Here is a 22,656-nt window from a genome sequence, read left to right on the forward strand (position 1 = left end):
GTATTATGCAATTCTCTCAATTCCAGGTTTTATATAAAAAACGACATAGTGGTCTATCATCAAAAGGTGTTTCTAATGATCTACCACCTGACATTAACACCTCCTACAATTTTTCTAAGGAAAAATTGGCAACTACCTAACCTGCAGAAGGATTTGTTTGCTAGTGAGTTATTCACTTTGGGAAGTATCCCTTTATTTTCTGTAGTGGAGCTTTTACACTTGAGAGCAATATGCCACAGTGTTGAGGTTCTGAGTGGGTGAGGAGAGGGTTAATTGGGATAGGGAAGTTGTGAATGGGGAACAAGTATTTCCATCACAGGTGCTCCAAGAAGATCACTTTCAGAAAAGAATATGTGGGGAGGTAAAGGAACTGGATAGTAATTTCCTTTAAAAACAAAGAAGCCATGTTCTTATATCCCCAGAAGGGCTTGCACTTCCATGTGCCTGAGATTTGTGACCACTGTTTTAGAGAACAGCCGTTGTTTTGGTTTTGGTTTTGCTATTTAGGGCCGCACTTGCAGCATATGGAGGTTCCCAGGCTAGGGATCCAATCAGATCTACAGCTGCCGTCCTACACCACAGCCGCATCTGTGACCTATACCACAGCTCACAGCAATGCCATACCCTTAACCCACTGAGCAAGGCCAGGGAACCCGCGACCTTATGGTTCCTAGTCGGATTCATTTCCACTCTGCCACAATGGGAACTCCCAAGAACAGCCTTTGTAAAATGTCTAGTTGTTCTGACATGCTTTTTTGCTCTGAGTTTATCTCCATTTCCTTATGGATGTGGTGATTTGTCTTTTCTTTTATTAATCTCTTGCTTTATTTAGCTCAGTCTCCCTTTCCAGGGAGAGTAAAGATGAATCTTCCATTGGCAGATCATTTGACCAAGATCTTTCCCTAAGAAGTTCAAGATAGCATGCTCTTTGCCACTAAAGATCTTGGGCTCTTTGATCATATGTTATATTCCATTTTATTCCAATAATTAGAAATAATACCCTCAGCAATGTGGGGATCTGCCCTGAATTTTCCTGGTTGGAAGGTTCCACCAGTCATGTGCCCAGTAATTGCTAAATGGCCCCTTTACTCAGTGCTGGTGGGTCCAGTCTTAGTTTTCTGCTGTGTTGGCATGCCAGTGCTTGCTTGAGAACTCAACCTGCCTTCTCTTGCCTCTGGCTTAATAAGACTCCTCTCTGCCTAGTTTTATTTTTAATCGGGGAAAATGAATGCTTAAATTTGTTGTGCTTAGGCTTAAAATGTTTTCTTTAGTATGTTTATTAGAGTCTTTGTGGTGGTTATTTTCAGAGAATTGATGCCCTCTGGACTCATTAATTATTCCCCTTGTAGGTGAGGCATTTTCCCTACCTCCCTACTCTTGAAACTCAATTATATAACAGGGCCTCATGCTCAGCAAACTTCAATCCCCAAGGGTGGCTTAAAGGAATAAAAGGAATATCATTATGGCTGGTACACTGGCTTGGTGATGAGAAATGATGGAATATTAGATATTACCCCTCCTGAACTCATCAAAAAAGAAAATAAAGTGTGGAGCCCTCTAGCTTTCTTGTTTTTGACTTCTGAACCATCTGAGTTGGAAGAAGCAGGACCCATCCTCCAACTATAACGATAACTATAGCTTCTTTTCAGACTTAACTAGAAAGTACTTCTAAAATCTTCCTCGCTGATTCCTTCCCACATATTCTCACCCTTGTCTTGGCTAAGAAGGAATTGCTGAGGCAAAGTATTGAAGTATTTCCAAGGAGCAGAAGTATTTTTTTCTCAGTGCTGTGGCTAATCCTTTATAAGCTTTTAATATCAGCATTAATACCTTTTCTAATACCTGCTAGATGCAATGCACCACAAAGCCCAAATATACATAAAGAAGAAAGGGGGGAGCTGGTGATTTTCTGGTGAATTTGGTCTCTGATTTCAAAGAATTCTGGTTTCTATGTATCTCCCAACTCCCACCCCAATTTGGTCAAATTGGCTGTATTTTGGTGTAGTTCTCTCAAAGCCATCACTGTCTACTGATGACCTCTAAATCAGTTGTGGATGGAGTTCCCATTGTGACTCACCAGGTTAGGAACCCGACTAGCATCCATGAGGATATGGGTTCAATTCCTGGCTTCACTCATTGGGTTAAGGATCTGGCATTGCTGTGACCTGTGGTGTAGGTCGCCAATGTGGCTCGGATCTGGTGTTGTTGTGGCTATGGCATAGGCCAGCAACTGTATCTCCAATTCTGCCTCTAGCCTGGGAGCTTCCATATAACCCAGGTGTGGACCTAAAAAGCAAGCAAGCAAGCAAACAAATAAATAAATAATAAATCCATTAGATGGTGATAGGTGACACTCTGGCTTTGATCCTTTGACTTCTCAGCTTGCGAGCTCCCCTTCCCTTTTGCTTCCAGAGACATTCTGGAAGAACAAGCCCTCCTCTGAATTTCCTTTTCTCTTTGTCTGACTCTGCAAAAAACTGAGAAATGGAGGAATTGTTCCAAGAAATCTCAGTTGTATTTTTAATGGGAGAGAAAGAAAACGTAGTTGGCCTAAGAAGGACATGCCCTCTGCCAAAAGCAATATCCCAGAGTCCCGTCACAACAATCCTCTGACAGCACAAAACTTGCTCAAGGAGAGTCTTACTTGTTGTCTGGCCAGGGGGCCCAGTTACAGGAAGTGGAAGAGGAAATCACATTGAATGCTGTATGTGCATAACTGTTAAGTTATTATGGAGTATAAGTATAACAAGAAAAGGTGTGGGCTTTGGAATCACACAGTACTCCATGGTAAGTTCCTTAAGGCAGTTTCTTAGCCTTTTTAAGACTGTTTATTCATCAGTAAAATGGGAATAACAAGTAGGTGGACCTTTGAACGTGTGAAAATTTTCTATGTATGTACACAGCCAAGCCAACCAATGTTAATTCTTCTCCTACGCCCCTCTCACCTATAGAAAAGGAAAGCAGTAAAGTTAGACTTAAGATGCAGTGTTCATGAATGAATAAATTGAGAGAGAAATTTCAGTATGCTTAAGAGAAACCAAGCTGGAGTTCCCACTGTGGTGCAACAGGATCAGTGGCGCTTCTGGAGCCCAGGGATTCAGGTTCGATCCCCGGCCCAAAACAGTGGGTTAAGGATCCAGAGTTGTTGCAGCTGTGGCATAGGCTGGATCTGTGGCTCAGACTGGACCAGGAACTTCATACCTGACATGGTGGCAAAAAGAGAGAGAGAGAGAGAGACCAAGCCAAAAACAGATTTATGACTCTCATGAATTTTCATAAGAATTTTCCCTTCTTTACGTAGCCAAATTGTAACGATTCAATTCATGGATTATCTACTCATTAAATATTTATTAACCACACACACTATGGCAAGTATTATGCTGAAGATAGGGGCAAGAGGCAGCTGGGGCAGGGAGGCGGTGGAGATATAAGAATAATAATACAAAAAACAGTGTCCCTTTGAATTCAAGAGATAAGACAAGACACACACACAATATGTTGCTGCTTCTGTGAGTGAAGCGTAGGCACAGCGGGTCCTGGAGATGGAACCAAATTCTGTCAACTAGCCTCTAAAACTTCCCATTAGTGTTTAATCTCCCCTTTGGTTTCAGGCCTGTCACTCTACTGCCCTAGGCACTTCCCCACCTGTGAAGTGGAATAATAATCTCTCCCCGTAAAGATTTTAAAAGATAATATATATGAAAGCTCCTAACACAGTCAACCATAGGAGTTAATTCATGATCACTTTTCAAAGGAGACAGAAAAGGGGACGTGGGGGAAATCCTGGGGCCCTTTTATTCCTTGGTATCAATTCTGGAAAAAAGGTAAGGGAAGAAGTTGCAGACAAAAGACTGTGAGGACTTTTGAAGATTATTTCTTGATTTTAGTTGCCCATGCTATCACTGTCCCCTATTACACAGATAATCAAGAAACATGAGTCAGCATTTGGTGCAGTGCTGTTCCAGCGAGGTAATGTAGGTTCATGTTTTCCTCCTCATTAGATGAACAAATGAAGCAACTTCTTTTTTTTTTTAATTTCAGTGACAAAATGTTCCCAGCCTTTGGGTTTGGTGCCAGGATACCCCCAGAGTACACGGTAAGTGTTTTGTTATAAATATGGGATGACTTAGGTTTTCTTCCCAGGAGTCTCACTATTTCAGCCCTTGATATAACTACATGAATCCCAAAAAGTCAGAAGTAGTCTTCAGAACCAATGAGAGTAACTCCTTGGAACCTGTCTTTTTGTTTTGTTTTGTTTTCTTTTTACATTTTTTTCCAGTTTTATTGATGTATGATTCATATACAGCACTGTATAAATTTAAGGTGTAAACATGATTTGACATACATACATCATAAAATGATTACCACAATAAGTTTAGTGAACATTTATCATCTCACAAAGATACAAAATAAAAGAAAAGGAAAAATATGTTGTCTCCTTGTGATGAGAACTCTTGGGACTTTCTTAAGATCTTTCATATACAACATACAAAAGTGCTCATTATTGGAGTTCCCGTCGTGGCGCAGTGGTTAACGAATCCGACTAGGAACCATGAGGTTGCAGGTTCGATCCCTGCCCTTGCTCAGTGGGTTAAGGATCTGGCATTGCCGTGAGCTGTGGTGTAGGTTGCACACACAGCTCGGATCCTGTGTTGCTGTGGCTCTGGCGTAGGCTGGTGGCTACAGCTCCGATTCGACCCCTAGCCTGGGAACCTCCATATGCCACGGGAGCGGCCCAAGAAATAGCTAAAAAGACAAAAAGGAAAAAAAAAAGTGTTCATTATATTTATCATGTTCTCCATTTTATCCCAGTACTTATTTGTCTCATAATTGGAAGTACATACCGTTGACCACTTTTGTCATCAAAGGTATTACATTATTTTTGACTTTTTAATAGCAGTTATCTTAGAACAGCGAAATTATGAAAGATTTTTATACTTGGAGTCTATCTTTTAATGACACCCAGCCTCCTGGTATTCTTGATGGTTCTTTTCAGAGTCATTTCTAAATGAAGAGCTGCATCATTTAGCTGCTTCTAGATGTGGTCAGAGACTGATGAAATGCAAAGTTGATCTCCAGTGGCTCAGAACCCATCTGTTCTTATCTCCTTTGAAGAAAGGAGATAAGATCATGGAAACAGTGAAAGGCCATGACAGTGAGGTCCCCAGACCCCCTTATCCTGAGTTCCTAAGCACCAATCTTGTGTGGGAGACACAGGCCTGAAGAAAGCTTCTCTGGCTCAGATAGTCTGGAGCTGAAAGGCTTCTATGAAGATGCTAAAATCCTATTTGGTCTTGATGCCAATTTGTCATGACACAAAAAGAGCAAAGACTATGCATAGAGAGGTTTGCACTGCAGTGGGACTGAGGTATATCAGATGGCCCTGTATATACCTCAAGCACTCTCCTTGGGGGACTCAGCTTCCCAGGTGGGAGAGCCTTGGAGAGGAGCAGGGCCCCTGCTCCAGCCTCACAATGCCTCTGAGGTCTGAGTTAAGTGCAAGCAATCCTGCCTAGTCATCAATTTTTCTTTTACTGAACTGACCTCAGCTGAATATCTTGAGGCAGATGTTGGCACTTGCTCCTACACTGGAACAATCAGACTAAGGGCCTTCAGTGAAAGATGGAATCTATCTCCCTGATCCTGCTGGAAAGAGCAGTGTTGGAGTGGCCTGGCTCCCTAACCTGTCCTCCTCCTTTGTGGCCCATACTGGCCTCCCTGCTGGCCATGGCTAGAGAATTCTTGAAGCATTTGTTGGAAATAGCATACATGTAGGGGGGGATAATATAGAGCAAGAGTTGTCAGCTGGTGGCAATAGACGTTAGTCAGGCCACAAATATATTCCATTTGACACATAGGGTTTTGTTTGTTTTTTGTTTTTTTTTTTTTAAGAATTAGACAATTTCATATAAAATGTCAGATTTCTGGTTTCTCTGGAAAAACTGAAAGGCCTGGCAACAATAAAGTTAAAAGATTACCCATAAAAGAATTAGCCAGAGCTCAGGAGATGCAGACACCTTCAAGTGAGGGCTCACCTTCACAGAGCTGCCGAGCCCAGGGGCTGGAATGCACCTGGACATCCACCAATCCAGCTGCCCCCAGATGCTTGAGCATCCTCTCCACATCCCCCCAGGTAGCCTTCCCATCTCAGCTTGGCCCCAAGGAGCTGACAACAGAGGTGTGAGTGTACCTGACTCCAGGCCTTCCTGTCCTCATCTGTGACATCCTGAGGCAACTTCTCCTTCTTGCTGTTTTAAAGTCCTGATCCCCTGGCTCCACTCTGCCTGGCAGCTAAATTCTTCTTCCTGCTGTCCTAACAGGCATCTCTCATGTATCCTCAGTCAGCTCCCCAAAAGCCATTTAAATATCCCTTTTCCATGCCTCATCTTCCCTCTGCCCCAGATAGGCACTGATGGTCTCAGTAGCTCCAGAGAGTTTACAAAGTTACCATGACTTACTTCTTCAGGATAAAAATCTCAGTGTTTGCATTGAAACTGAGCTACGGGCACCTCTGTCTTAGTTTGCACTCTCCTGGGAATAGACCTTGCAACGAGACTATTTGAGAGGTGGAGGAAACCTCAGTAGAGAGTGAGGAAACAGGAAGAAGTCAACATAAGGTTTACTAACAAGCATGGCCAGTCAGCGTTGAATCCTGGAGATGGCGCAGAGCACACACAGACCCCAACGGATGGGAGAGCTGGGCTGAAGGGCTACTCCCAGGGGACCTTAACTCCCCTACACTTTTAGCCTGTCACTTGGGCAGGCAAAACAGGCTCTGGAGGCTTAAGCATAAATAAAACATGTAGGATGGTTCGCAGTCAGCTGACTTGCCTAGAAGAGCCAAGGACAAAGGAATATGGGCCAGGCCTCAACAGCCTCAGCACTGACCCCTACTGAGAAGAGAGGGGTCTTTTAACACAGTGACCTATTTTATAGCCCTCAGAGAGTTAGTGCTTTGGGAAATAGCCTTTGAAATGGAAGTCTCTCTAAAATTCCAAGTGCCCCAGTAAAAATGTCTAGATACCAGGAAATCCTTCTTATTTTATCGGGTTTTAGGGGGAAAAAAAGTAAACTACATGTTATTTGACCTTGTGACTAGGTCCTCCCAGGTAGAAAAATTTGAGTTGGACGATTCCAAGTTATATTACTTTTTCAAAAGCAGAATCTATTTTTACCTGTATGTATGTGAAAATCTTCCTGCCCAGCAGTTCTTTACATTATGTTAGAATGCGTCTTAAATGTCAACAGCTTAGCTGGAGCCTTTGTAACCATGGCTGTGTCAAGCAGACAGCTTGGGTTATTGAGTTATCATTTTTTAATCACTGTGTCCAAATCAAACTCAGCCAAATCTAAGCCTCCAGTCTGTGGCCACTTCTATCTGGAAGCTATTTGGACTTTTTCTGAAATCTTTTTTGAATTTTTTTGTGCCTTATTCTCCCCCTCCTGCCAGCATTTATCTGATTCTAGAAAATCTCCCTGTCACCTCAGCTCCACAGGGAGCTTAGAATCCATCCTCTATCTCAGATTGATTGTGTAAAGGCTTCAAATGGTTCCTGGTGCTTAACACATAATGAGTGAAATGGGCCTTTGTTTGTAGACTCCGAGCCCCCATGCCTGTTTACTGCATTAACATTGTCATCCTCCTTTTTCCCTTGTGTAAATTTTAATTGGTGTTCAGGTCTCTCATGACTTCGCCATCAACTTTAATGAAGACAACCCGGAATGTGCAGGTAAATCACAGCATGAGAGGAAGCCAGGGTCTCACAGCCCCTCCCTTCTTACTCTTCCCACTTTAGTTTCTCTCCTGATACAGTGTGTTCAGTGATGACTGTCCACAGTAAAGAAGTAGGCTCCCTGGACCCGAATAAACATGCTACTTTCTGAAGGCAACAAAGAGCTGTAACAAGAGAGCAGAGACATAAGAGCTGAGAAATACAGAATGCAGACGAGGTCTTGAGGTTAGAGCAAGAATATTGACCCCAATTCTGGACTCCTCTGGAGGGAAAAAAAAAAAAAAAAAAACCCATGGGGGAGGGTCACCTGATGGGCAGTGATGAGATACCCATTTCTGCTTTCCAAGTTGTCATCAAGTATTTATCTTTCACAACTTCCTTCTATGAAGGAATAAGGACAGGCAGAAAGCAAGGAAATCATTTGACACTTTCAGCATGTTGGCCAAGGATATGGCCTCAGCAACTTCAAACAAGTGACAGAAAGAGCTTTCTCAAAGGCTTTGGTCCATGTTCTGTTATTTCCAGCTAGAAATTCACGAACACACTCCACAAAATGATGATGATAAATTGTATCCTAGAATTACTTTTCCTTATTTCTAAATAATAAGTAGAGCCAAGAACACTGTTGCTATGAAAATGGTAAGGTACAGAGTTCCTGTTGTGGCCCACCAGGTTAAGGACCCAGTGTGGTCTCTGTGAGGATGCGGAATCTATCCCTGGCCCCTCAATGGGTTAAGGATCTGATGTTACCATAGGCTGCAGATGAGACTCAGAACCAGTGTTGATTTTGCTGTAGCGTAGGCCAACAGGTGCAGCTCCAATTCAACCCCTGGCCCGGGAACTTCCACATGCCACAAGTGTGGCCCTAGAAAGAAGGAAGGAAAATGGTAAGATATTTTTACATTGGGGTGGTAGGAATGTCCCTGTCTCCCCGCTCCTTCCTGTCAAGGAGGTTTAATTCAGATCCCATGGAAGGGGAAGAGCACCTCACAGGTTCTTTCACAGATTTTGCACTAACCGTCCAAGAGCACAACATCAGTATCCCCGGTTCTGCTCGTGACAGCCTCTGAGAACACATCCCCATTCTGCCTTTTATTCCTTTTCGCCACCCCTCACACCAAGTTTATTAGAATTTAAGCTTCCCTCATCCGGAACCACCCTGCCATTCAACTGTAAGGACAGTTTCCTACCAAAACAAAATAAAGGATGTATCCAGTGTTAGCCCATTTCACATCTGAGAATTCATCTGTCTGGTGCTCTTGGAAGAGAAATCAAACTTGCTTTTCTTAGCAAAAACTGAAGAAACAGAAAAGATAAAAAGCTTCTGGAGTTCTGGTCATGGCTCAGCAGAAACAAATCTGACTAGGAACCATGAGGTTGCAGTTTCGATCCGTGACCTCACTGAGTGGGTTAAAGATCTGGCATTGCCATGAGCTGTGGTGTAGGTCGCAGACATGGCTCGGATCTGGTGTTGCCGTGGCTGTGGAATACGCCGGCAGCTGGAGCTGCGATCGGAACCCCCTAGCCTGGGAACCTCCATCTGCTGCGGGTGCCGCCCTAAAAAAAAAAAAAAAAAGAGAGAGAGAGAGAGATAATGAGCTTCTGTTCAGCATAATTTAACTTCAAATTCAGATGATTTGGCATCTGTCTTTAGGATGGCAGGCTTTGGGGCAGGACAAAGAGAATGCAGTGTTTTCAGTTAGTTTCATACAAATTTTGTTACATGCATGGGTGTCAAGGCAGAACAGAATAGAACTTGCTCATCCAAAATGCCCAAAAGCTAGTTGGCAGGATGTGGAGGGAAAACAATCACAGGAGCGGCTCTGTGGGTCTCTCTGGCTTAAAACAGGACCAGGGTGCTGTTTCAGGGTAGAAAGGGATGTAGGAGGAGGATGTGCTGAAACCGAGGAAGGTGAGAAGTAACACAGGCACAGACATGAAGAAGAGCCACTGGACAAAAGTCTTTAGTAATGGAACTGTCACTGTGGGATCATGAGCAGAACATTCCATGTGCAGTCAAGGCTTTGCTGGCAGGACTGTCTCTTCCAGAAGAGTCCCACCCCTTGTGATCTCCTGGATGGAAGCCCCCCTTTAAATGAGGGGTGACCATGGTGATGGACATCACGCATCTGTCCTACAGACAGCAATGACAGTCATTTTGCTCATTCATCGCATGTTTGGGGAGCAGCTACCAAGTGGCCCACATGCCTGGCACTCATGAGGAATAAAGCCGCAATTCCTGCACATGAGGACTTTAAAACTTGGGAAGATGGTTGTGTGTACACATCACTCACATAGGTGGCCCAAGATGGGTATATTAGAATCAACAAGATGCTATGAGGAGTTCCTGTTGTGGCTCAGTGGAAACAAATCTGACTAGCATCCATGAGGAAGCAGGTTCAATCCCTGGCCTTATTCAGGGAGTTAAGGATCCGTCATTGCCATGAGCTGTGGTGTAGGTTGCAGACACAGCTCTGATCTGGCGTTGCTGTGGCTGTGGCATAGGCTGGTAGCTATAGCTCTGATTTGACCACTAGCCTGGGAACCTACATATGCTGAGGGTGCAGCCCTAAAAAGAAAAGAAAAAAAAAACCCAAACAACAACAACAACAACAAAAGATGCTGTGAAAACTAGAGGTGTCTTAGAGCTGTGAGCATGGCCCTTAGAGCCAGATATACTTGGGTGTGAATCGTAAATCTGCAACAAACCTCTCTAAGCTTCATGTGTAAAGTGGGTATAACAGCTCTTTCATTAGGTAGGAGGATCTAATGAAATCTAACGTATAAGGTGTGAGACATTATGGAGATGTTTATGGAAACGGTGACTTTGACTTGAACCTTGAAGGACAGTGATTTCAGATCAAAATGTTTCCTCTCTGAGTTTCAAGCTGTAGGGTTGCAAAGTATTCCCAATATGAATTGCTTGTTTTTGAAAGTGAAGAAAAAGATTTGGGAATACATAGGTTCACAACTGACATTTTTAAAAAAGTGGTTCTAGAATATTCCCTTTGTCATAAAAATCTTGTTTATATTCTGTAGCAAACATAATCATTCATTAATAAATCCCTCCTAAGCCAATTTCAAAAAATAGGTAAATAAGGAGAATGACTTCAGTGGGAATAGAGGCAGCAATACCAGCTCAGTGATACAGTGTTTTCTTTTTTATCTTAAGAACTTAAATATACTGTTGATAAGGACTATTGGGGGAATTTAATGTGTGTGTGTGTGTGTGTGTGGTGTGTGTGTGTGTGTGTGTGTGTAGGGGACTACTGAGGAATTGATCTTTGGCCATTTCACCCCAGGGATTCAAGGAGTTGTGGAAGCCTACCAGAGTTGCCTTCCCAAACTCCAGCTCTATGGCCCCACCAACATCGCGCCCATCATCCAGAAGGTCGCAAAGTCAGCATCAGAGGAAACCAACACCAAGGAGGCATCGGTAAGGAGAGGGGGTTCAGCCTACGATGGGCGTTTACCTTCTTCTCCTGGATATTGGCCACAGCACCCATCCTGTTCTGACAGTAAATTTGCATTTCTACCTGTGCGAGCTTAGAGAAATGACTTAACCTTCCCTGGTCCTCAGTCTTCCCATCTGAAAAGTGGGGATAAGTATGCAGTGTTAACCTGAGCACAGGAGACAGTCCATGAGAGAACCTGCTATATTCGCTGGAGTGTAGGGCATACTCATGATGCTCATACTTACGTTCTGTTCCTGGGAAGGAAAAAAAAAAACTGTCCAAAACTAAACTTGCTTCCAGTGTACCCAGACTACAGATGCAAGTGAAGTAAAACAAGGAGTTATTCTTCCCTCTGGTGGTCAAGTGAAGTAACATAAAACATCTTGGTGAATATTTGTTTCATTTTCTTTTGGTGGTTTTCTTAAGAAAAATGCAAACCAAGGCTTCAAAGCCAGAGTTTGATTTTTTTACCCTAATACATTAGCATTAAATACATTACCATAATAATTTTTCTGTGTTACTGTTCAATAGCATTAATATGTTCCGTTTTTAGCTTTATAACCTTTTTTCTGATCTTGCAAGATATTACCGATGCCAGAAATTTTCTCTATGATTTTACCCTGGGTTCCAGGAAGAAAATAATTTACTGCTCCCTTCATTTGCATGAAGAAAATGATATACTACTCCCTTCTCACATGCGTTCATCTGACCCCTTGCCCTGCCCCCGTTTTTTCAGCTTCCTCCGTGTTAGGACAGCCAGGACCACCCTCCCATCTCAAAGCAACCTCTGCTCTGCCCATTGCAGCACATGCCTCAGTGCCTCAACTATCCAGGGACATTGACCTTGTATTTATATTCCCTTTCTCTCCCTATCATCTGGTTTTTGGTTTTTTTTTTTTTATTTTCCTTTCTATTGAAGACTCATTCCTATTAGCAAATAAAACAAAATATCTCTTAAGTCCAGAGCTCTCCCTTGACACCACTTGGCCCATTAGCTGCTGTCCCTTATTTTACTCTCCTTTGGAGCAAAATTCAGTGAAAAGTTATCCATACTCACTGTCTCCATCGCTCCTCCCACTGGCCCTCCACCACGCCACCCAGACCTCCCCCCAACACCCTTCTGAAGACTACGCTTGTCACAGTTAGCAGTATCTCCATCTCACCAAACCCGCGGAAGCCTTGGAGCAAATCTGAATCCTCACAGAGGCAAGATTTAGGGATAGGCTTAGACAAGATCAATATTTTAATTTTATTTTTTTTAATTTTTTTTGATTACCAGAACTTCAAGTTCAAATACTACAAATGATACCTTGCTCAGAAAGCCAATATATAAAGCATTTAATCTGCATCTCCTCAAACAACTCACACCTATAGGCCAGAAGCACTGATGCTTTCCCCCAGAGGTTTCTACTGTCTTTTTTTTTTCCTGCAGCATATGGAAGTTCCTGAGCTAAGGGTCAAATCGGAGCTGCAACTGCAGGCCTGTACCACAGCCATAGCAATGCCAGATCTGAGCCAAATCTGTGACCTACACCATAGCTCACAGAACGCTGGATCCTTAACCCACTGAGCAAGGCCAGAGATCGAACCTGCATCCTCATGGGTACTAGTCAGATTCTTAGCCTGCTGAGCCACCATGGGAACTCCTGATTTCTATTGTCTTTTGAACAGTGTGCAGTCCAGGACCCCTTATTACCACTGATTGAAATGGGTCCTAACCCTGAACCTTATAAGCACATTCTGCCAGGAAATCTGTAGCTGTAGGATTTCTCTATAATTTTGTGGAACTCTTCCGAAAGGAAAAAAGTCCTCTTCTTATGTGAATAGGACCTCAAGTACATTCAAAGCTATAGCATGAGCATCTTCCTAGCCTGACTTTGGAAGCAACTGTTACTAGTAGTTTTATTGGAAATTTCCACCAGGGTTTTGATCCAGCAGTCTGCAGCCTTTTACCTTTAGCTAGATTAAACCTGGAAGGATCAGATTCTAGAATATTGACAGTCTCTTCATACCAGGGCTTCTTAACCCTTTTTGTTACATGGACACCACCAGCAACTGCTAAGGCACATGGAGTCCCTTCTCAGAAGGGGCTTTAAATGAACAAAATAAATATATATATCATAAAATAAACCAATTATATTGAAATGCAGTTTGCAAAATATCTTTAAACGTGACGTAGAAGTATTGAAAATACAGTGATAAAATTAAATTATGAGAATTAAGGGTTGGCCTAATAATTCTATAATTTCTAAGTAATATTGAATGTAAATGATATGTTGAGATATTTGCAGCCACTGTAATATAACAAGAACATCTTCTGTGTTTTCTATTCTTGACTCAGTGACAAGCACAGTTAAAACTAATTTTATTTGTTGATTATATTTATAATTGAAAAAATGGTGAATTTTAGTAAAAATAAAACTTTAATTTGCCCCAACTTCACAGACTAAGTTCTTTCAACTCAGAAGTCCACTGGCCCAGGTTAAGAACCCCTGCTCTAAATGAAAAGTCAGCTACCTTCTACAGCCTGTTTTTCAATGGTTTACAAGCTAAGAATTGCTTTTACAGTTTTTAATGGTTGAAAACAATCAATAGAATAATAGTATTTCATGGCACACAAAGCTTATGTGACATTCAAACTTCAGTGTCCATCAGTAAAGTTTTATTGGAATACAGCCATGCCCATTCATATTAAGTACTGTCTATGGCTGTTTTCACACTAACTGGCCATTAGCAAGTTGCCACAGGCACCGTTATGGTCCACAAAGCCTAAGGTATTTATTATAGCCCCTTTATAGAAAACATTTTCCCAACACCCTCTCTAGACCATGACAACTCTAAATTTTCTTGATGTGGCTAAGTGTCAGGTTTTTGCTCCCGGAGGCTTGGAGCAGGTAGGGGAGATCCATACCTTGGACCATGAAGATCAGATCAGACAGAAGTTAGGGGAGGTGGCGAGTGGCAGAGGAGGGCACAGAGTCAGGAATCAGGAGGAGTCTCCACCCAGGTGTGGCATCTGCTATGGCCTCCAAAGCACACCAGGGAATCGTGACCTGTGTTCTGGTGTTTGCTGCCCCTTCTCTCCATCCCCAAGTCACCAAGTTGCCTTCTTCTACCCTTTCCCCCTGTATCTCCATTACGTCACCTTTTAAAACCCTCCTCCAAGTTCCCAGACCACTTTCTTTATGAATATGTAAAACTTACAAAACTCAGATATGGGAGTTTCCATCATGGTTCAGTGGTTAACAAACCTGACTAGTGTCCATGAGGATGCGGGTTCAATCCCTGACCTTGCTCAGTGGGTTAAGGACCTGGCATTGCCGTGAGCTGTGGTATGGTTCACAGACACAGCTCAGATCCCTCATTGCTGTGTCTGTGGTGTAGGTCAGCAGCTACAGCTCCAATTTGACCTGGGAACCTCCGTATGCTGCGGGTGCAGCCCTAAAAAGACAAAAGACAAAAAAAATAGATATGAATGAAAATTACAACTCAAATGAATCTGAAAATGATTCAGCTAGAACTAAGGGTGAGTAGTTAATGGACATGAAACAATTAGTGACATACTAAACTGTATGAAAACATTCAAAACATGTGGCCATCTTCATCATAGTGTGAAGTTCCTCTCCAGTTGTATTTTCGACTGAGTTGTTTCTTTAAAAACATGTTTTTTCAGACTTACAGAGAAAAACGGGAACTCTAGCACTGACAGACTTTCATGTATGATCCTCAAAACCAAATGTTTTCAACATGTGATTATTCTATCTAGCCTTTCTCCCTTGAAAGATGGCAGCTTTGGAATGACTCAATTGTCCCACATTTACGTCCTGCAGATGTAGAGCCTATTGCAAGATTAATACATAGATGTCCTTTTGATTTGGCACAAGCAGCATCTCAGTGACCTCCTTCCCTCCCCTCTCACTGGGCAGGCTGTCAGGATGCCTCTAACATCTGAGAACAGTGATGACATCCAGTGGGCCTTCCCCCTGAGACCCAGTGGTCCTTCCCAAACCCTCTGCGCTGATGAGTATAGAGCTTTCTCTCCATCTCCATCCCAGATGAGCCACCAGCCAGCTTGTCCAGCTAGGACTTAGAGCAGGAAGAGCCTTCTGCCCACATCCTTGGAGAAGAGCAGCCACCTGCAGACCACTCCCCAGCCCCCGGCACATGGCCTTCAGAGCAAGAGACCACAACCTCGCCTCTCCCACTGGGGCTTTACTGCATTGCCTCACACTAGAAATACAACAGGAGGCAGCAGCAATTTTTTTTTTTTTTTTTGTCTTTTTGTCTTTTTGCTATTTCTTGGGCCGCTCCTGTGGCATATGTAGGTTCCCAGGCTAGGGGTCGAATCGGAGCTGTAGCCACTGGCCTATGCCAGAGCCACAGCAACACGGGATCCGAGCCGTGTCTGCAACCTACACCACAGCTCACGGCAACAACGGATCGTTAACCCACTGAGCAAGGGCAGGGATCGAACCCACAACCTCATGGTTCCTAGTTGGATTTGTTAACCACTGCGCCACGATGGGAACTCCCGTCAGCAGCAATTTTAAATTCTCCATTACCACATTTTAAAAAGTGACTAGAACAGAGAAATTAATTTTAATAATTCATTTTATTTAACCCTATATAACTAAGATATTATCATCATAAGAGATAACCTAGGAGTTCCCATCATGGCTCAGCAGTTAGTGAACCCAACTAGCGTCCATGAGGATGCAGGTTCGATCCCTGGCCTTGCTCAGTGGATTAAGGATCCAGTGTTGCATGAGCTGTGGTGTAGGCTGCAGATGCAGCTTGAATCCTGAGTTGATGTGGCTATGGTGTAGGCCAGCAGCTACAGTTCCGATTGGACCCCTAGCCTGGAAACCTCCATATGCCATGGGTGTGGCCCTAAAAGACAAATATATATATGTATGTATATAACCTATGTAAATAAGTATTAATAAAATATTTTACATTCTTTTTTTGGTACTAGGTCTTCAAAATCCAGTGTGTGTTTTATACTTACATTGTCTTAATTCAGATGCTAAGCTACCATAAAGAGTACTGATCTTTACTTAGATTTTATAAACGGATAATTGAGAAAGTGGATTCACTTATTTCAAATGTCCTTAAGAGATGTCTAAGAACTCAGTTGTGTACCCGATTTTTAAAGCTAAATTTCAATTCATTCTAATGAAATACAATTTAAAATTCCATTTCTCCTTTGCTCTTGCCACATTTCAGGGGCTCAGAAATCACATGGAGGTGATGGCCATTGTATTAGGCAGCTTAGCTTTGGACTCTTGTAAACCTCCAAGGCAAAGAGGGTGATCATTAGAATTAACCTGCAGTTACTATGCCTGCCTTTAGGTTCCATTCATCCTAAGTCTTCAGTCTTAGGGCTGTCAACACGGGCGCTCAGAAAAAGTCTGTAGTCACTTTTGCTGTGGTAAGTAGGCATTGGAGCCACCTGAGTGCGTAACTGGCTTTGTCCTTGTCTCCCACACCTCTCCATCCCTATCACCCTTTGGTGTTTGGCTGATGGCAGCAATACTTCATTCTGCTGATCCTGACCGACGGGGTCATCACAGACATGGCCGACACACGAGAGGCCATCGTCCACGCCTCCCACCTCCCCATGTCTGTCATCATCGTGGGAGTGGGCAACGCAGACTTCAGTGACATGCAGATGCTCGATGGCGATGATGGGATTCTCAGGTCACCCAAGGGAGAGCCTGTCCTTCGAGACATCGTCCAGTTCGTGCCCTTCAGGAACTTCAAACACGTACGCATGTACCGGGGGCTTCCTGTGGGAGAGCAGAGGTCCGCTATTTTTCTACCAGTGTTCATAGTGAAGCAGTGCAGCCATCCCCACCTGGTCCAGGCCACCTCCCACCCAGGACATATAGAGCTTGACTTGCTGGGGGAAGAAGTAACCTGAGTTGTGGATGAAGAATCATGCCAACTATGTAGCCAGCATGTCACTGGAGCCCAGCTTCATCCACATAATTCAGGGTCTCCAGTGCACCCAGGCCTTCCATGTACGGTTGTGAAGGTTGTTCCCTGCCCAAGGGTGCCTGGCTGAAGCAGCAAAGAGAAGCTGAAATCCGGCCTTTGTTCTCCTTATCAAGCCATGTGCCTTGGCAGAGGCCTGTGTTTGCCTTGGCAAAGTGTATTTTCAAATTGATAGAAATCTAAATCCTCTATAAATACATAGTCAGCTGCATCAAGGGTTTATTTAGTTCATTAATGAGGGAACTAGCAAGATGACAAAGCTAGTTTAAAGGATTATTTTTAATAGTTGATTGTAGTCAATAGGGGAAAATGTAGGAATAAGTTTTCTAAGGCCGAATCAAAACTGGTTCATGACCAACAGGGTTTTAAAAATTCAGCCCTTTTCTGATTCATACAAAAGTTCCCTCTGGGATGGTGGTGACCCTTAAGAGCCCTGCAGGGCCTCACCTGCTGTGTCTGGGAGTCCTTGGGGGCAGCATAGCTGTCACATACAGTCCCCTGTGTTGTCCCATGCCCTTGTGAAAGCTCCCCCACAGGGTATGGGTGAAGGGTAATGCTGCTGCTCTAACCCATCTTCAGCCTGCCCAAGGGGAGGCTTCCAAGCCCTCAAGTTGTCTGCATGGGACAGCAGGAGTGGCAGTCTCTCCAGGGAGGGATGTGCTAGAGCTAAATTCCCTGCAGGTATGTTCATCAGTGAAGCTACCTCCTTGCATGATGCCCAAGGGGAAGAGATGGTGTCCTTCCAGATTTTGATGTTCTGCCCTATTTTTTCAGAACTGACCACCACCCTGAGTGAAGAAAGAGCCAAGAGCTCACCCCTTAGGAGACTCATCAGCTTCCCCAAACCACCTCTCCCTGCCCCCTACACACACACACACACACACACACACACACACACACACACACACACACACCACTGGGCCATGCAAAGTTGCACCCTCTACCCCAGCCCCTCCTCTTCCTCACATACTAGCAGAGTGTCTGCTGTATGCGAGGTGCATACTGGCACCAGACCACAGCGAGATGAGGAGCCATGGGTCCTGGCCTCTAGCAATTTACTGGATAAGTACATGGCTGGGACCTAGGTATCCACAGAAAACTCCCACTCTAAGCAGCCTGTGGGTGGTTGAAGTGGGCTTCCCTGTGGCTATAGAACTTCAGAGGGAGAGAAGCAGCTGGAGCTGGACACGAGGAGGCCAGACCTTAGTGGGCAGGGAGGTGAGGGGTACCAGTGACAAGGAAGTACCTGATCAGGTGAGGAAGGGGGTGTGCTCGCTGTCCCTCTGGCCCAAGGTCCCAGCTCCCTGTGGACCACTAGAGCAGAACACCGGGAGCATAGCACCCACCTTATCTTCCTGGATTTCAAATTAGATACTGAGAACAACTTCATTATCCAGACTGATCTACTCTGAATTTAATAAATCATAAATAAAATGCAAGGTGAGGTACTGAGTCCATTTCATGCAGCCAGAAACCTGTGAATTGCTCCCTTTGTCTACTCCCCATGGTTTCTCAGAGCTTTGGACAGGGAAGAGGCTCTGAGCTTTGTGGTTTGGAGCAAATTACTAAAGCTCTGTGTCACAGACTTTGATCTGTAGAGTAGGGCAGATGACCCACACATTGGAAGATTAGATGTGGTGCCTATGAAAAAAAAGCTCAGCACAGTGCCTGGTCTGTGTAGGTGATTAATAAATACAGCTCTAGCCATTGCTGCCAGCTGTTTTTACCTACTTTCATACTTTTTGCCTTTTCCCAAGCTAATGGCCCTCCAAGCCCTCTTTGCTCGCTGGAACCACCAACACAGATATGCAAAGATCCGGCAAATCACTAGGAACTCTGCTGTCCAACAAAGTGGCAAAGGGCCATGGGTGGTTATTTGAATCTAAATTCATTAAAAGTTTTTTTAAAAATTAAAAATCAACTTTTCAGTCACACTAGCCACATTTCAAGGGCTTGGTGACAGCATGCGTCTGGTCATTACCACACTGGACAGCATGCATATAGAATACTTTTCATCATCCAAGAAGGTTTTATTTGACACACTGTTCAAGAATATTTTTGTCTTCAAATAACAGCAAATCCATCTCACAGTGAATCACATGAGTGGTTCTTAACTGAAGATGATTTTTCTCCCCGGGGACATTTGGCAGTGTCTGAAGACAATTGTGATGGCTACTTACATCCAGTAGGGAGGGGCCAGGGATGCTGATGAACATCCTACAATGCCCAAGACAGCCCCATAGCAAGGAATGATCAAATGTATCAAGACAGCAATATTGCTAAAGTTGAGAAACCTTGGATTATATAAATACAAGTATGCTCATGTAGCTAGAAGTTAGGGCCTGGCAGCTGCTGACATTCCTTTTTTCAATGGTTCAGTAGGGTTAGGGCTAACAGAGATTTTTTTTGCTCTTCCCTCATAATGATAAAGTGGTTGCCATATCTCCAGGAATCACGTTTTAGTTCATGGAAAAAAAGGAAGAGGAAAGAGAAACAGAGCCAATCATGTCTGTTGAAGAGCTTCCCAAGAAACATCCCCCAGGAAACTCCCACTTGTGTCTCAAATGATGAAACCAGATCACAGGGCCACTCCTAGATGCAAAGGAGGCTGGAAAGTAACATATTTGTTTTTCTAACCATTGTATGAGTGATGGCCAGAGAGAAAAGGGTGAGACATGACTCTTGTGTCTTCCCCGGTATACAAGTGGGCCATGATCTAACACACAACCCTGAGCAGTTATTTATAGAGCATCCATGGATGCCAATATCCAGCATACTAAGACATCTTCAGAATGTGAAGGACCATTTTAGAAACACTCCTCACAGTGTTTTCAGATTGTTTTAAAGATATGTGTCTCTTACATTGTGAGCCTCCTAAAAAACTCTATGATATAGAATGAGTTCCTGTTCTTGCCTATTTTGTCTCTGAGAATCTCAGGGCTTAGCAAAATTGAATGACTGAGTGACAAGCCACGTAGGAAAGAAAGAGCTGGAAACATGGTCGTCTGGCACTTAGCCAGCCCCCTTTCCTTCAGGATTTTTCCTGAGAGACCTCAAACATTTGTTAATAGTTACTCTGCTTCAAGTTTTCAACCACTTCAGTAATTATTCATAATGAGGCTCATGCAATCTTACTTGCCTATGGGCTGGGTTAGTACTGAGTCCCAGGATCAGAGGTCAGACCCAGCTCTGCACGACCCCAGAGTCCCTGCAGAATATTAACCTCCACCTTCCTTTACCCCAGGGTCCATAATGCTGATGGAGCAAAGGCTTTGTTAATTAGCATGTAATTTAAGACCCTCCATTACATGGCTGCAAGCTCATTTTCCAACTGAATGCCCCACCAATCCTGCATCCCCAGTGCACTCGCGTGCAAGCACACACACACACACACACACACACACACGCACACAGACATGCACTTCCTTTAGCCCCATGGGGTGACTCACTGTCCCTGGAATAATCAAATGCCAACCCTCTCCTCCCTGTTTTAAAACATACCCAACTTAAACACCATCTCTTGGAAGTCTGCTGTAATTTCCTCCAAGATGACTCAGTCTCTTGGTTTTCTATGCTCTGGTCACATAAGGTTTGTGACTCAAAAGCAGCACTTCTCAAACTTCAGTGTGCACGGGAATCACCTGGATGTCAAGTTCAAATGCAGATTCAGATTCAGTAGCTCTGGGATGGGTCTAAGATTCAGCATTTCTAGTCAACTCCCATGCAATGAGATCTGCTGCTCTGTGGCATGTATCATGCTCTGCCTCATAGGACGGTTCATTTCAGCCCCCTCAGGTTCCCCTCACATGACTGTAACTTCCCTAATGGCAAAAAGCATAGCCTGTATAAATCTTAGCATAGTCCCTGGAACACAAATAGGTGTCTGGATTTGAGTATAATTCAGACACAAAACTGCAAAGCACTTCTTTCTGCCATTCAACATTCACCCATCCTCAGATGTGAATAGTTTTATATTTTGAGACATATGAAAAAAAATATAATTCTGAAAGTAAAGATTCATTCCCTAAAAATCTGACAGTTCTTGTCTTAGAATAGATGCTGGACAAGTCCTGAGTGAATGAATGAATGAATGAATGAGACCAGTGGCTCAGGGCGGGACTCAAGTCCTTTAGGCTTGGGTTGGATTGGATCTGGGTCGGATTCCTTTGGCCAGGTACCAAAGTCATGGCGATTTCTTCTTCTCTGCAGGCGTCTCCAGCTGCCCTGGCAAAGAGCGTGTTGGCTGAAGTCCCAAACCAAGTTGTGGACTATTACAATGGCAAAGGGATTAAGCCAAAGTGTTCATCAGAAATGTATGAATCTTCCCGGACACTGGCTCCATGAACTCCACACACTTTTACAGCGTTCTGAAATACTCTTCCTGCTAATATTTAATACTTTTACTCCTCTATTTAAAAAACACACGCACATAACACATTTAAAAATAGCACGTTTTGGTGATTTTTAACTAACTGACAATTTTTTTTGCATGTGTAGCCCCGAGGCCTGGATCTGTTAAGCCCTTGGATTGTTGAAGACTTTTTACAAAGAGACACAGATAATTATAACCTACTCTTTACATTACAGCATGGTCGCCTTGAAATAAAATGTAATCTGTATCTGTTTTTTATACAGGTTTGTTGAAATTTTGCTAAATTTCTTATTATCTTTACACTGTAAAGCATTTTGAAACATTTATTGGACGTTGATAGCCAAAACATATTTGGTTTTATCTGTTACAGGATGAGAGACTTTTTAAAATGGCAGATGCATGGATTGTATTTTGCATGTTTAAAATAAAAAAAAAAACACTATTTTTGCGGTTGTCATCTTTAATTCCTACATGCTGAGAATGGTCTCTCCACTGAAGGTGTCATTTATCTGCCTAGAGGTGGTCTCCCTGAAGTGGGTCTGGGGCACCCAGTCAGCCCTTCTTAGACGTTCCTGTGTAAACAGATCTTCACCAGAATATCTTGTTAAAATTTAGACTGTGGTACTGTAGGTCTGCATGGGTCCAAGATCCCACAGCTCTGACAAAGACCCAGTACAGGCCCCCTGTTTATGTCAATCCTAGGAATACCTCAAACCATCCTCAATAGGCCCAAGACAGTGGAAACTTGTTACGGCCAAGGGCCATGCAGTGTAGCTCTCCAGAGAGAGGGCCCACAAGGTTGATGTTTCAGCTTAGTGGAGGGCTTCTTTTATCACTCCTGAGAGCAAACTCTATCAGCACAAATGCCTGAAATCATTGTTTGGAGTGGAGGTGTTTTGATATAAAATGCCTAGTCTTGAACCAGAAGAATGAATGTTTACTTGTATAATCTTTTTGCAGTGAAATGGACAAGTGTTTTAAAAGGATAAAAGACACTAGATGGAACCCACTTTTGGTCAGAGAGATGGAAAAGTAAATCACAAGGCAAAATAGATCTATTTGCTGTTTGCTCAAGGGAGAAGTATTAACAAGCAAATCA

General features: G+C 43.4%; 1 protein-coding gene across 3 annotated transcripts in view; it reads left to right on the forward strand.

The window, feature by feature from the left end:
* CPNE4 (copine 4) overlaps positions 1-21,997 on the forward strand; it is a 595,975-nt gene extending 573,978 nt beyond the window's left edge. The window contains exons 12-16 of one of the 3 annotated variants that reach the window (XM_021071322.1): positions 4,042-4,096; positions 7,679-7,730; positions 11,036-11,169; positions 16,719-16,955; positions 21,395-21,977. In XM_021071322.1, the coding sequence (XP_020926981.1) occupies positions 4,042-4,096; positions 7,679-7,730; positions 11,036-11,169; positions 16,719-16,955; positions 21,395-21,529 (613 nt within the window). In that variant the 3' untranslated portion in view covers positions 21,530-21,977. Of the gene's footprint in view, positions 1-4,041; positions 4,097-7,678; positions 7,731-11,035; positions 11,170-16,718; positions 16,956-21,394 lie in introns of all 3 variants that reach the window. The other 2 variants (XM_021071320.1, XM_021071321.1) reach the window with 2 other exon arrangements.

This window comes from Sus scrofa, chromosome 13 (assembly GCF_000003025.6).
Source record: "Sus scrofa isolate TJ Tabasco breed Duroc chromosome 13, Sscrofa11.1, whole genome shotgun sequence".
NCBI classification, from domain to species: Eukaryota; Metazoa; Chordata; class Mammalia; order Artiodactyla; family Suidae; genus Sus; species Sus scrofa.